Here is a 15,679-nt window from a genome sequence, read left to right as displayed (position 1 = left end):
AAGTTATTTTTTTAGAGACAAGTACAGTGACTCTATTATGCACACTCATCGGGAGATTGTGCAGAGTTTGGGATGTTGTAATCATCTAAATAAAAGAGGAATTGTTAGCTAGATATTGAAAAATATATGTAAATAAGCTCAGAGAGTACATGTTATCTCTAAATCTTCCCAAAGAATGTTGACCTATTCTTAGAGCATTTATTTACATATTCTTTTCAAGCAATCATTAAAGTAAACTGAGAAGCCCTATTTTGCATTACTTAGGTTAGTCCAATATCGACAAAATGTTGATAAGAGTTGATGTTGTGTGGTGGATATGATGGTTTATTGTGCTCCTCTCTTTTTTTTGTATGTGTTTGAAATTTTCCATAAGAAAAAGTAGTAAAGAGAAAGACAAAAAGAGAGAGACAGAAAGAGAGAGAGACAGAGAGGGAGAAAGAGAGAGAGAGAGAGGACAGTGAGAACATAGTCTCTTTATTGTGTGTGGATAGCTAGAGATAGTGAGATCCTTTTCTTGCTTTTCTCCTTCTGTTGACACACACTGTAACCTTTGAGAAGTTGCTTACTCTAGTTCCCTTTTCTCCAAAACAAATTAGAACACACTGACACTAAGAGATGGATGATATAATCTCATTATTATTTCTCATATCCCTTCATGCTTCATAAAACCCTTCCATGTGCTACCGTTTCATTCACTCCCATGGAACTTCTATGCTCACAGGCATTCTTCCAAATAATTGTCCTTCCAACGTCCATCCTGATTACAACAGGTTCTGATAATTTATAAATAATCTTTATTGAACACTTAGTATGTCCAATAAAATAATGTTAAAATAATTTCACGACTGATTATTTTCATATGGAAAAAAATAGCATCCAGCAGAAAACACGTATTTGCTCAATAAATATTTATTAAGAACCTACCAGAGATACCGAGGCCTTGGTTACACAGAATGCTGGAAATTTCTGAAGCAAAATGGCTGACGATTAGTAAGGTGGCCTGTCTAGTGAGGGAAGGGGAGCTTTTTAAAAATGCAGATCCTCAGTCCTTGCCCACAGAGAGGTTTAAGTCTGAGGCATTCCCGGGAAGGGTTGAGAACTAGTCTAAGTCACTAAGTCTAAGGGGCCCAGCAGACTCTAATCTGACCGAAGCTGGTATTGCCTTTAATTTGGAGTGTAGTTGGCAGGTGTAAACAGGCAGGATACTTGTTTGAAAATACATCCTGGTGACGGAAGGAATATGAAAACAAACCTAAAGAGAAAGGATTCAGCAGGATTTGGGCAAGGAGTCCATTCTCAGAACGGACAGGGTGTAGATTCAAGGCTAGGCTTTGGTCCTGATGGTGTACTAAGCAAGGACCCTGAAAAGACTGATTGTATGTCTTGTCCCTGTTGTGTAGCAGGCACTATGCAAAACTCTTTTTGTTTGTTTGTTTTAGTTGGAGTCTCATTCTGTCGCCCAGACTGGAGTGCAGTGGCACGCTCTCGGTCACCACAGCCTCGACCTGCTGGGCTCCGGCGATCCTTCCGCCTCAGCCTTCCAAGTAACTGGGACTACAGGCGCGCGCTACCACGCCCGGCTCATTTTTGATTTATTGTAGAGACGGGGTCTCGCCAAGTTGCCCAGGCGGGTCTCAAACCTGCGGGCTCAGGCGATCCACTCGTCTCGGCCTCCCAAAGTGCTGGGATTACAGGCTGGGTCACCAAGCCGGGCCTAGCTCTTTACTCACTGATTGGCTCTTTACAACAGCCCTGTGAGACAGATTGATTTGCTCAAAGCCAGAGACCCAGTAAGTGGCTGCCGAGTTGTAAAACCCTTGTTCTTTCTGCTTCTCCATGGAGGCTAGAAGGACTAGGGGCAAAGATTTGTCCAGCTCACCCTGGACTCTTCTCACATGAGGCATCAGGTAGCCGGCTCTTTCTACACTTCCCTCACTGGTGGGCAAAAGAAACTCCCAGTGACTCCTGACTGACAGGGTTCTCATTATTTTCAGCAGTATGTTCCAGGCAACATAGGGAATATTTTCTTTGTGCCCACAGCCTTCCTGATTTCCCCAATACTTGCTTCTTCCCCAGTCCCTGAGGAGGGCCCTACTATCCTCATGCTCTTCACCTCCATTTCCATCAAGGAATACATGTCTGATTAAAAATGAAAGTATTGTGTTTTGGAGACCTATTGCTTTTGAACAAAGATGAGGGGCTTAAAGGAATGAAGGTGATATCAGGAACTGGAGATAGAAGAATTTGGGAGATACGCTGAAATCAAACTTGTAGGCAGGCTGTAGCACATTCAAAGTGTTCCTATTGCTACCTGAGGAGAAATAAGATTTTGGGACATGGGATTATCAAGAGTTCTGTTGCTTCAGAAAATCTCTTGAAGTACTTTTCATACCACTGTACAAGCCTATTGATACAAAGTCCTCATTCTTCATAGGGAACAATAAGTATGTGTACACTTCTCACAAAGATGGTCATCAGTGGTCATAACCCATCAAAGCCTCTTTCTTTTGGTAACTGAAGTTATAGACCCAGACACTGCTTTTACCAGTATTCCAAATGCCAGCACTGCCCAGCCCTACAATAAACAGAGTAAACAAGAGTGGCCTTCCTGGTAGTCCCAACACACCAACATCAGAGTTCAATGAGAGCTCAAGACCATGGAATTTTCTTCTACTTATCATTATCACTGTGAGTTCAAAATTTTTCTGGCAAATACTTCTAACCAGTGGCTACCAAATATATTAATGTATATATTTTAGATTTAGAGGTGGTAGTTTATTTGCTGAGGGAATATAGTAACAACCTGTGAATGATAGTCTAAGATAATGTGAACCAGGATGATAATTTTCTGTATCCTGTATACCTAACAGGGAAAGTAATTTTATAAGACAGCATGATAAAGTGGAACAAAGACTTAGCTTTGTTCCTTATTAACTGTGCAATGTTTGCAAAATGCTAGACTTCTCAGTCTCTTGCTTTCTGCCATGATAAAAACAAAAACAGGAAAATTTGTCTTGAGAATTTCTGTGAGGATAAGATGTAATACATGTGGAGTGATTAATAATCCCTGGGACATGAGGGCTCAAAAAATTTTGTCAAATGAATAAACAGTAGATAAAGGTAGCTTTGATTATGTATTATACTGTTTGTTACACTTTAGAGGATTTAAAACTGTCTACTGCATGTTCCTCAAGAAATAATTTTAAAATGATTGGTTTCATTTTTAATTGCAAAGGCAAATACCTCTGCTACAAAAAATTAAATTCATAAAAGGACAAATAAAAAATGAAAGGCCTCACTTAAAAGCCCATACCTTAGAGGGAGCTATATATATATATATATATATATATATCTTCAGGTCTTTTTCTAGGCATATATAAATATATGATAAAATTATTAAATACGAGAATTTGGACTATATACAATATTCTACAACTTGAGATTTTGACTTATCTTGGACATCTTTCTAGGCCTACTATCCTACTTGTATGACTGGACTATAATTTACGATATAAATTTCCTATTAATAGACAATTAGGTTATTTACTATTTTTTGCTGTTCCAATCAGTGCTACAATGAGCCTTCTTGTTTAATAACAGCATCCTTATTTATATAACAACATCCTTAACTGTCTTTTGATATATACTAGTTATTTTCATTTATTTATTAATTTATTTTAGTTGGAGTCTCACTCCATCACCCAGACTGGAGTGCAGTGGCATGCTCATGGCCATCCCAGCGTCAATCTGCTGGGTTCAGGGTATTCTTCCACCTCAGCCCTCCAAGTAACTACAGTCGTGCGCTACCATGCCCAGCTAATTTTTTTATTTATTGTAGAGATGAGGTCTCGCCAAGTTGCCCAGGCTGTTCTCAAACCCTTGGACTCAGGCAATACTCTCACCTCAGCCTCCCAAAGTGTTGGGATTATAGACTTGAGCCACCACACCCAGCTTGTACTAGTTATTTTTAGAGGATAAATTTCTAGAAGAGGAATTGTTAAGTCAAAAGATACACATATTAACTAGACTTTGCTAACTTCCAGGGAGAATGTTATGGGATGAACTGTGTCCCTCAAAATTTTATATGTTGAAGTCCTAACCTCTAGTATCTCAGGATGGGAATATATTTGGAGATAGGGCCTTTATAATGGTTATTAAGTTAAAATTAGGCTATTAGGATGGACCCTAATCCTATCTGACTGGTGTCTTAATAAGAGGAAAGCAGATACACAAAGAGAAAGTCAAAGATGTATATGCACAGGGGAAAGACTGCACGAGGACACAGTGACAAGGCAGTCACCTGCAAGCTAAGGAGAGAAACCTTAGGAGAAACCAAATTTGCCAGCACGTTGCTCTTGGACTTTTAGCCTCCAGAACTGTGAGAAAACAAATTTAAGATATTTCAGCCACCTAGCTTGTGGTATCTTGATATGGCAGCCCAAGCAGACTAATTTAAGAATTCATTCTCAAAGTCTTGTTGGCCCTTCTGTGTTGAGCTGAGGTCCCTGTGGTGTGAGTAAGCTGTTTTAGTAACTTGTTCTCTCCACCTGTGCCCTCTCTGTCCCTTCCTTCATTGTTCTTACCCTCCTTACTTACTGAAGTGTGTTTAATAAAGTGTTTATTATAAACCTTGGGGAATTTCAAGGATCTTTGGAGGTTTGTGAGCGATTTGTTTTTTGATGTACCTAATTCTAGCGTGGCATTACGATTACAGGAAGGGCAACACCCGCAGGTCCCCTCCCGCTCTGGGAGCTTTTCTGTCCTCTCAATAAATCCTTCTTTCAAAAAAAAAAAAAAAATTACAGGTAGAAGATAGTAAGGTATTTTTCCCATTGAATTATCCCTGCTTTTCATTATATAAACTACAAAATAATGAGAAGAAAATCAAGAAAATCTTTCTCATATTTCTTCCTTTGATTAATGGAGTAAATAGCTCACTTTTGGTAGATCATTCTAAGTACCAGTTTTTAGATTAAGATAATTAAATCACCCTAGATCAACATAGTGGCTAGGTAAAGTAAATGCACCCTTCAAAACTAAGCTTTAACACATTACCTCTCCCTACCCACCCCTACTCTCTCAACCGTCATTATATCAAGAGATAGGAAGAAAACTTGAAGTGACTTGAGTATCTACATTCTGCTCTGCAGTCATCCTCAGTATCCTTCACATATTTGACATTCTTTTGATGTCCTAAAGAAGTGACTCACCCAGAATGACACAGTCACAGTAGCTGGAATAATTTGTCTCAAGGTCTTATCTTTCTTCCTTCAGCAATTCACTTTACACATGAAGTCAAAGATTGCTATGCTGGAAATTGTATATTGGTGACAAAAGGAGGGGAAGAGGGACAGTATCTGTTTGGGATTGAGAAGACAGTTTTACTTTTGTGATCTTTTTCTTCTCTGTTTTCAGAATTCACCTCGGTTGCTTAAGCACTATAGGTCTAGGAAGGCTTGTGCTTACTTTTCCCTTATAGATTAATGTGTATCTAGGGAAACAAAGAGTCAGACTTGTCTTTTATCTAGAACTGATCAGGTGGGAAAAGGGCTAGAAGCAGCTGAACTAAAAGAAGAGAAGTAAAGGTGGACTTGTTCTCTTTGCCCAAGCTTGCCAATGGCAAAGTCAGCTGAACCTTTCATTTGACAGTCATGGAGAGGCTAAAAAACACACAAAACCTGCTATTTGAAATCTGGGAGCAAATTGTGTAGGAAATGTTGGATTTTTTTCTGACTTTTTTCTCAATGCATTTGTATGTGTGTGCAGTGAAAGTTGAGGGAATTCAGAAAGCAAATATGCAGATGATAAAATATTCTCTGCCTATTTGTGATACTCAAGTTCTTCTTGTCTGTCTCTTTTTGGAGTTGCTTTTCCTACTCTATTTAATTTTCTAAGGCGCATATTAACTCTCCAAACAAGCGCAATTATTTTTCTCCGATAAATATTTGAGTGCCTACTGTGTGCAAGGCATTATGCTAGGTTCAGCATTAGAAGGATACGATTTATTCTACCTCAGGGTCTGTGCTCTGATGGCAAAGTAACTCATGATTATGTTTGCTTATAGATTTGCAAACACAGTTAGATTTCATTTGGATGATAAAGATAACGCTTATTGTTGTTTCAGCTTCACTTAAAGAGAAAATATTTTAATTTTCTAGTTCTCATTGACAGCATCTAAATGTCACTGATATTTATCTCAAAGTAAAAACGTATTTTGAAATAATGAACAATTAAACGAACACTTTTATCAGAAACAAGGACTGCAAAAGGGTTTGCTCACTAGTGTGTCATAAATCATGAAAGGAAAAGGCAGTCACACCCATGTCATATGTGAACCACAGAGCTACGCAGTAATATAATATCATATCATCTGCAATACAGCTGCTTCATTTAAATTCAAATCCTCACATCTATAGTTTCAATAGTTGGTATGGTGAGCTGTGTACATGACATTTAAAAACTCACATTTGAGGAAGTTCTTGAATTTGGTAGTACCTGATTTAGAATTATAAAGTCTCCTCTGAAAATTCTAAGACATTGGATTCTATTAGGATACAAATGTAGTCTTTAAGAGCTTTTGGAGGATATATCTACTGTTTAACATTAATGTTTAATGCTGTATTGCTACCATTTTGTAAGATAAAGATGACCATTATTTTGGTTTCATAAAATCTGTTTATAGTGGTTGACTGGCAAGATGCTATTATTTACTGCCAAATTTCTGAAAGTAAATAAAGGGGAAAAGAATATCAAGCAAAAACCATAAATAAATCATAATCACAATTCCGTCCATAGAATGGATCACATCATGGACAACAATCTCAAACATCATCATTTGCTCTTTTTATTTCTTATCAGATGCTTAAGTACCTCACTAAAATAGGATCCAATCAATGTAAGAGTCTCTGATTTGGAACCCTCACAAAGGAGGCGAGTATTGACGTACTATTTTAGCTATTACTAAGCATTTGTCCTCCGCCAGTCAGTCTCCATGGTAATTCAATGCAATTGCTTCACCTAAAGCAAGCAAATTAGTCTGGCACAGGCATTTGCTTCCTCTCCAAATTCCCTGTTTTCCTGGATATGAGGTCTTTGAGGTGCACCTTCAGGAAATAGTCACTCATCAGATGTCTGCTGGGAAGGACAACTTGGAGAAGGCATGTTCCTGCTGCTTGCTAAAGCAGTAGCCTTGTTCTAACCTCACATGTTTCATCTATGTAAAATTACTTGGGTTCAATTCAATTCACTTTCGGGAGCCTCTTGTTTCGCAAGAGGCATTCAAATATTGCCAAAGTCAATATATTAAGTCTGGTTGTTGAAGGCAGCTGGTTTCCCATAGAACCATGTGTCTATTTCCTATTTCAGTTACTTTCTGAGTCAGTGATAGGAAATGCCAAAGGGAGTTGGCAACAATGGCCTTTTCCACTTAAAATAGATTTTTCTTTTATGTACTTTGGATTTTTCTTCGGTATTGTTTTCAGTGGTATTTCTACTGTGTAATCAGATTGTATAACTCTACAACAAGGTGCTGATTGGCAAGAGAACTCTAAGGTAAATGGTTTCCTCTCTTCCCTCAGTCCCAGAGGCAGCTGTATTGTGAGTCTATTACTGATATGGAGTCCTCAGAGAAGAGGAGGGCTCTCATCTGAGTTAAACGTTTCCTGGACAGCCCTGGAATTTCAAAATTCCTTGAGGCTCCAGTGATAAGTTGAGATAAATCCAGCTTCCTGGGGCAGTCTGGATTCAGACATCCTATTTCTGCACTGCTTCCTTGGCTGTTGAGAAACAGAAAAATTCTTTGAGGTGAAGAATTTAAAAATGGGAACTGTTTGCTCTGATATTTTGCTGTCTATTTAAACCTCTGGGCTTCAAGTTGCTTAGTTCTCTCATTTTATTTTCTTTCGTTTTATCATTACTACATCTTTTGGCTTTTCTTTCACTGTGGAGTGATGTTTGGTCTTTAAAAAGAAAAGGAAACTAGCAAGCTTTATGTTTTGGATTTTTTTGTTCATTAGTTGTATAGCCTTGCAAGTGTTGCTTGACTTTCTATACCTTATAGATTCTTAATCTGTAATAGGGCATGCTAATATCTATTCCCTTTAATTTTCAGAACATTAACATTGTCAATTACTTTAGGTTCTTTGATCTCAACAGAATTTTCCTCTAATAAGCATGCCTTTTAACGTGAGCTTAACATTAGAATACACTATTAGTTTTCAAATATTTAAAAGTTAAATACAAAAGTATTTAAATCATACTTACCTAGATTTCTTGTGTTTGTATTTCATGACACTGAAAAGAGATTATGTGAATAGTGGATGTTTCTCTTGTGTAATACAGACATCCCTCAGTATCTGAGGGGGGTGGAGATCAGTCCCAAGATCTCTGTGGATACCCAAATCCTTGATGCTCAGTTCCCTGATACGAATGGTATAGTATTTGCATATAACCTGTGCACATTCTCCTTATACTTTCAACTACTTTAAATCTAGATACTTATAATACTTAATATAATGTAAATGTTATGTAAATAGCTGTATCACTTAGGGAACAATGACAAGAAAAAAAGCCTGTACATGTTCAGTACAGATGTAGTTAAAAAAATATTTTCCATCTGTGGTTAGTTGAATCTACAGATGTAGAACCCACAGATCTGAAGACCAACTGTATCTTGAAATAACAGTTTTTATATTTTAAATCTGACTTGAAAAAAAATCCCCTCCTTTATTCATGTGAAACTACATGAGTTTCAGCTTTTATAAATAAACTATTTATCTTTAATTTTCATGAGAAATTTTTTTTGTTTTGTTTTTTGAATGCAGGTCACCCAGGCTGCAGGGAAGTGGCACTATTCATCACGACTTACCACAGCTCGGCCTCCAGGACTCAGGTGATCTTTCCACCTCAATCTCCCACATAGCTGGTACTATAGATATGTGCCACCATGCCCTGCTAATCTTTAAGTGTTTTAATAGAGAAGAAGTCTCACTATGTTGCTTAGGCTGATCTCAAACTCTTGGACTCAAGCAATCCTCCTGCCTTGGCCTCCCAAAGTGCTGGGATTACAGGCATGAGCCACCATGCCTGGAAGAAAAAAGTTTTAATTAGTCAATGGCTCTTTCTTTTCCATATCATTTCTCAATTGTCTTCCACAATCCTTCAACGGAGGGGGGAAAAAGCACTCACTTCGATATTTGGATATCACTGTTAACATGGAAATAGTGCATATTGCCTAACCCACTTCATTAAATATACATAAGAAATTTCAAGCTCCACCGCCACCACTCAACCTGTTCATGTGTGCTCACTTTTGGCAATGTACAAAACAGAACAGATCTGTCTTGTGAGAGGTGCCATCTCACTTCTACTGTCATGTTCTGAGTTGGTCTAGAGGTGCCATCTCACCTCTGCTGTCATGTTCTGAGTTGGCCTTCAAGGAGAACCTTCACATAGACTTAAAACCATTCACAGGTCCTTCTTCTTGCACCAAAGTTAAAAAATGTACCTGAAAATTGAAACAACCATCTTACCATCTCACCCGAGTTCTCTGAACCTTGTTTCAATCCCTTACACAGTTTTAAGACCATAAGTGAAATCACTTCACTTCTTTGAATCTTGGTTTCTTCAATTAAAAAATGAGGGTAATACCTATTTCACAAAATTGTTATATGGATTAAATTAGATTGATATGAAATGTCTGGCTACAAAGATTCTCATTTTTATGTTATTATAGGTAGTCCTGGTTCTACTTCAAATGGGATTATTGGCCCATACTTACCACAGACAATAACCAAAATAAGAATATAACACTCTATAGGTTACACAGCACATTCACCTAAAGAATACTTTCACGTAAGCATATTCAAATGTTAAGCCTGGTTTTTTGTTTTTGTTTTTGTTTTACCTTTTCAGATATGAAATCTGGGCATTTAGGGGAATCTTTATTTAGAAACATTAAGCAGCCGTGTGCCAGACTTTTGGCAAACTGACATTCATTAATTATTTAACACATCTACACTGATCACACATAATATGTGCTCGTGAAGCAGTCCTCATACTTTTGGTCTCAGAACCCCTTTACCAGGCCCGGCACCTGTAATCCCAGCACTTTGGAAGGCTGGTATGAGAGGATTGCCTGAGCCCAAGGGTTCGAGACCAGCCTGGGCAACATGGGGAGACCTCATCTTCATACTAAAATAAAATAAAAAATTAGCTGGGCATGATGGTGCATGCCTGAAGTTTCAGCTACTTGGAAGGCTGAAACAGAAGGACTGCTTGAGTCCAGCAGGATGAGGCTGTGGTGGCTATGAGCATGCCATTGCACTCCAGTCTGGGTGAGAGAGTGAGACTCCAACTCAAAAAAATCAATCGCCGGGTTCGGTGGCTCAGCCTGTAATCCCGCACATTTGGGAGGCTGAGGTGAGTGGATTGCCTGAGCCCGCGGGTTCGAGACCCGCCTGGGCAGCGAGACCTCATCTCTACGATAAATCAAAAAGTCAGCCGGGCGTGGTAGCGCGCGCCTGTAATTCCGGCTACTTGGAAGGCTGAGGCGGAAGGATCGCCGGAGCCCAGCAGGTCGAGGCTGCGGTGGCCAGAAGTGGCCACTGCACTCCAGTCTGGGCGACAGAGTGAGACTCCAACTCAAAAAAAAAACAACAAAAAAACAATCAATCAATAAAAGGACCCCTTTTACATTCTTAAAAATTATTGAGCCCAAAGTTTTTTTGTTTTTGTGGAATGTATTTATTAATATTTACTGTACATGAAATTAAAACTGAGAAAATTTAAAAATATTATTTGCTAATTCATTATAAAAGCAATAATTCATCAAAATTCAATTAAAAATAAAAATAAATCCATTACATATTAACATAAAGAACATATGGGTGTGGTGGCGGCTCATGCTGGGTATGGTGGTTCATGTCTATAATTCCAGGCATGCTTTGGGAGGCCGAGGTGGGAGGATTGCATGAGCTCAGGAGTTCGAGACCAGCCTGGGCAACATAGCAAGACCTTGTCTCTACAAAAAATTTAAAAAGTAGCCAGGCATAGTAGTGCGCACCTATGATCCTAGCTACTCGAGAGGCTGAGGCAGAAGGATCACCTGAGTGCAGGAGGTGGAGGCTGTCATGACATGTGATAGTGCCACTGTACTTCAGCCTGGGTGACAGTGGGACTCTGACTCAAAAAAAAGGAATATATTTTGATGAAAAATAACTGTATCTTCCAAAACAAAAAAGTTTGAAGAGTGCCACTGCTTTAAATTTTTGCAAATCCTTTTCATGTCTATATTAATAGAAGACAGCTGGATTATTTTATATTTTTTGCATCCGATCTGTCACTATTATCACACTTCACGTAGCCTCTGGAAAGTGACACTATGTGCTTGTGAGAGAATGGACATAAGGGTAAAAAATAAGTCTTAGTGTTATAATTAAAATAATGATCTCTTAGGTGCCTCTTAGGTCCTTGGACATTTCAGAGATCTTCCGAGGTTTTCTCACTCCACACTTTAACCCACTGTGCTAGTGCCTAGTACCCAGTTATCACTCTAGAAGTAATTGCTGAATGAAATAATGAAGACTATGCCTGTGCTAGGTGCTGGGGCTACAGAGGTGAACAAGAGTTTCTGACCTTAAGGAGTTTAGACTCTAATGAAAGAGAGAGTAGTATTTACAAAAGTATGCAATTAAGACCACCACAGGAGTAAATACAAGATGCCATGGGAGGTTATTGGGTACCTAGGCCAGTCTTGGAAGATCAAGGAAGACTTTTAGGGAAAATGATGGCTAAGGTGACAATGAAAGGAAAAGCCAGGTAAGGAATGCAAATGTAAAAAGGAGAATTTAGCAGTCCAGACGGTGGAAGTAGCAAAGCTTATTAGAGTTTAGAGAAAGCAAAATATGGTCAATTGGTCAGAAGTGAGGAAATGAATCATATGAATTTCCTGAGGGAAAGTTTTAAGACTTTAAACAGGGGACTGACGCAGAATTAAGTTTAGAAAGGCTACTCTGGGTACAGTTTGAAGGATGAATTGTAGTCGAATAAGGCACCAGGCAGAAAGGCTACTACAAAAGGTTGAGGCAGGAGATAATTCTGGCTTAGCTAGAATTGCAATGGAGATGAAAAAAATGGAAAATTAAAGAGAATTGAGAAGGAAAAACTGACAAGTCCTTCTGATGGCTGCAGGAAGTGAGAGGAAAGGGCTGAGACTAATACCCAAATGTCTGATTTATACAACTGGGTTGGCAATGATACCATTCAGAGATCAGAAACAAAAGAGCAGGTAAAATGAGGACTAAAGTTTGGCATTTTTGTTTTGGGATATCTTGGAATATCTAGGACAGATATTTTGAAGGTAGTTACATATGTAAATTTGTATTCAGGAGAAAGAACTAGACTAGAAATTTACATATAGGAATCACTAGTATATGTATGGTCACTGAAACCATGGGAGTGAATAAGATCACAAAAAAGGACAGTGTAGAAGTGAGAGGAACAAACGAACTACAGCACAACGCTGAGGTACATAGACATTTAAGTGACAGGCAGAAGAAGATCCTGGGAGTTAAAGAAGCAGAGATCAAGGAGGAAGATTAGGAAAGTGTACGGAAATCCATGGATGTGAATGCAGGATGCCATGGTCACTAGTATTAAATGCTGTAGAGGCTAAGTAAAAAGAGAAAAAAAGGGTCTACTGGATTGAACAAAGAGGTTCTTGGTGACCTTGTTGAGAATTTCAGTGGACTGATAGTTGCAGAATCCAAAAGCTTGTTGAATAAGTAACCAATTGAGTAAAGTTCCTGGAAAGGTAGGAGACAGAATCCAGAGAACAGGCACTAAGGGATGGAATACAGGAAACAGGTGGAGATACGTGCCTCAGACAGGTGGATACCTAATCCACAGTGACATTTGAAAGCACAAGTGTGGAGGCATGGAGTTATTGGGAGTTCCTCTCTGATGGATTCTATTTTTCGCTGAGAATAAGTGAGGGAGGTGGTTTGAAAACAATGGAGAAAATCTTAAGTGGCTGTTGTGGAAAGTGGGAAAGAGAGGGAACTAGGGAAACAAACATTGCTTGGCAAAGTTGAAGGTCTACTTTGTTTGGACACTTTGAATATGTAGTGGAAATCATCTACATAGTCTATCCAGAATTTCAGGTTAATTTTTTTCTTTCTTTCAGTTTTCTTTTTAAAAAAGTTTCTGAGTCAGAAGGTTATGGTTTAGGCTATATTTTATTAACAAACGCAATACTGTAAACAGTGCAACAGAGAGATCATAAAACCAATGCAATTCTCTCTCCCTCTTTCCTCACACCCCACATATAATTTTCATAACACACACATATATACAGTATATACCCTTGGGTATTAAACCACCTTATAAAGAACATTCCACAGGGTATCATCATCTCATTGCCTGTAACATTCTGTGTAACTTTCAATGAAAAGTTAAAAAGCTATTATTGTATGGGGTGGAGTTTGTATGACAGCATGAATAAACTTCAGGCAAGGAACTTAATATTACTTATATTAAGAATTTATCAATTTTCAGAGCACAAAATAACACAATTCACCTCTTTCATGACCATTAAAAGATCCACCTCAAAGAAATGTATTAATAAAGATGGGAGGTAAAGATTTTCTTCTTGTAGAATACTAGATTTTATTACTAGAAATACTTTGCTTAATTTATATTTTAAAATGATCTATAAGTATTAACTTAGCACTAGGTACATCTATTTAACTCTCTCTCACACACACAAAAACCCTTAGATAAGTATTATCTCCATTTACAGATGAGGAAACTGGATTACAGAAAAAAGCTAAGCTTGTCCTTGGTCACATGCCTCATAAATTGTGAGCTGGGATTTGGACCCAGGAGTCTGACTCCAGAGGCTATACATTTATTCTCCTTGCTATGCTGCCTTTTTCAAAAAAAGAAATTTGATGACATTTCTAAAAGTAAAACGCCCACTTGACGTTTCAGAAATTTAACACAATGGTTGGTTGGGCAGATGAGTTGTAAAGGACTTCATTTTTGAACATGGTTACAGTTTGATCTCACATTTTATTTTAAACTTATTTATGGTACCATATACACCTTTCTGCAGCTTGCTTTTTTACCCCTCCTCCAATATTTTGTTAATGAACTCTTATCCATATTAAAAATGGTAGCTTTGATGCATTGATTTTCATTGTTTAGTGTTGGGTGTCTGCCAATGTGTTCAACAATGTAACTTATTCATTCTCCTACTAGTGGACATTTTATTGTTTTGCTACTATAAGCTATGCTGCCTGAAGATTATTGCACATGCTCATAACTTCATACATATAAAATTCCTTAACATGGAATTTAAAAGAAAAAAATAACACATGTGCATGAAGTGTACAACGAAGAGAGCCGTAAGAAAGGTACAAAAAATCATGGGTTATTCCAAGTGAAGTAAGGCTTTCACTAGAAAGCATTTGGGGAAGGCTCCAACGACAGAGTGACATTCGCCCTACAGCCCAAGACCACACAATCTCAGCCCTTCATGACTCTTTGTTACCCAACAGTTTCATGTGTCCATTTATTTCCTCAACTAGAGTGTGAGCTCCACGAGGACGAAACCGGGCATCAACAAGGTGAGCCAACATAAACGTGACAGCGGTGTCCGCAGTGGAGGCTGCAGCAGCCAACCTCTTGGCCGTGCCAGGCCACCAGAAAGTGACAACGCGAGGGAAGCGTCGGGGCAGCCAGGGCCTAATCTCACGTTTCATCCTGAAAGTCAGGGAGGCTCAGGAAACGGGGAGGCATGGGGGCACAGACACCTGTCTCGAAGGGTCTCCTCACTTTCATTCACATGGCAGCCGGGTCGGTGGCGAAAGCCCCCAGCCCCAAAGCACTTTCCCAGTCAAGCTCTTCCAGCTGCGCCTCTTTGCCTTACGCTAATTCCGTAAGGAGGCGCTAAGGCCAACCGGGTGGCACCCGCAGCTCCAAAATCTGACGTGAAATAGCGCGGGCCGACCGTGGCGGCGGCCATCTTTAATCCGGGCAAGACCCCACCCTCGCAGCCTGCCGACCGCTCCGTCTCGGCGTCCCCAGGATTTTCTCCGACAGATGTACGCGGTTAACCTTAGAGGCAGTGTTGAAGAAACGTGCAAAGAAGCCCGACTATCCACAACCCCACCGGTGCCAATTCCGGCCAATTTAAACATGGCGGCTAAACCCGAGCAGCAAAACGTTGCTGACACCAACGAAGTCATACTCGAAATGGAGCTAGGCGGCGGGGCAGGAGCGGGGAGAATCTCGCGAGATCGAAGCCAGCCTCCGCTCGGCCCGGAAGCCTTGTCTGAGGGGGCGGGGGACGGAGGAGGGAGCGGGAGTCGGGCGAGAGCCAGTGGAGGAGTCCGCCTGCTGTCGCGTGCGTAAGCAAAGCAGCGACGCCGGGCGGCTACGCCGCGGAATCGGCGTAGGCGGCTTTGGAGAATCGGCGGGCTGCGCTGCGCCGGGGCTGGTGGCGGAGGGGGGAGGGGATGTCGGTCAGTGCGAGATCCGCTGCTGCTGAGGAGAGGAGCGTCAACAGCAGCACCATGGGTGAGTCTCAGCTTTGGGCCGCCGCGAGTCGGGCTCGGCGGCTCCGAATGCGGGGTTGCCCTGCAGCCGCCGGGCCGAACCGGGGGAACGCCCTGAGCAG

At 40.0% G+C, this 15,679-nt stretch overlaps 1 protein-coding gene across 4 annotated transcripts in view; it reads left to right on the top strand.

Moving 5' to 3' along the window:
* The first annotated feature begins 15,241 nt into the window (after nt 1-15,241).
* SEPT7 (septin 7) overlaps nt 15,242-15,679 on the top strand; it is a 109,517-nt gene continuing 109,079 nt past the window's right edge. Inside the window, exon 1 of one of the 4 annotated variants that reach the window (XM_021712007.1) lies at nt 15,242-15,579. In XM_021712007.1, coding sequence (XP_021567682.1) covers nt 15,519-15,579 — 61 coding nt within the window. In that variant the 5' untranslated portion in view covers nt 15,242-15,518. The remainder of the gene's footprint in view (nt 15,580-15,679) is intronic. The other 3 variants (XM_021712008.1, XM_021712009.1, XM_021712006.1) reach the window with 3 other exon arrangements.

The sequence above is a fragment of the Carlito syrichta genome, unplaced genomic scaffold (genome assembly GCF_000164805.1).
Source record: "Carlito syrichta isolate Samal-C Ts95f unplaced genomic scaffold, Tarsius_syrichta-2.0.1 Scaffold303008, whole genome shotgun sequence".
In the NCBI taxonomy this organism is placed as follows: Eukaryota; Metazoa; Chordata; class Mammalia; order Primates; family Tarsiidae; genus Carlito; species Carlito syrichta.
This window is presented reverse-complemented; position numbering and strand designations above follow the sequence as displayed.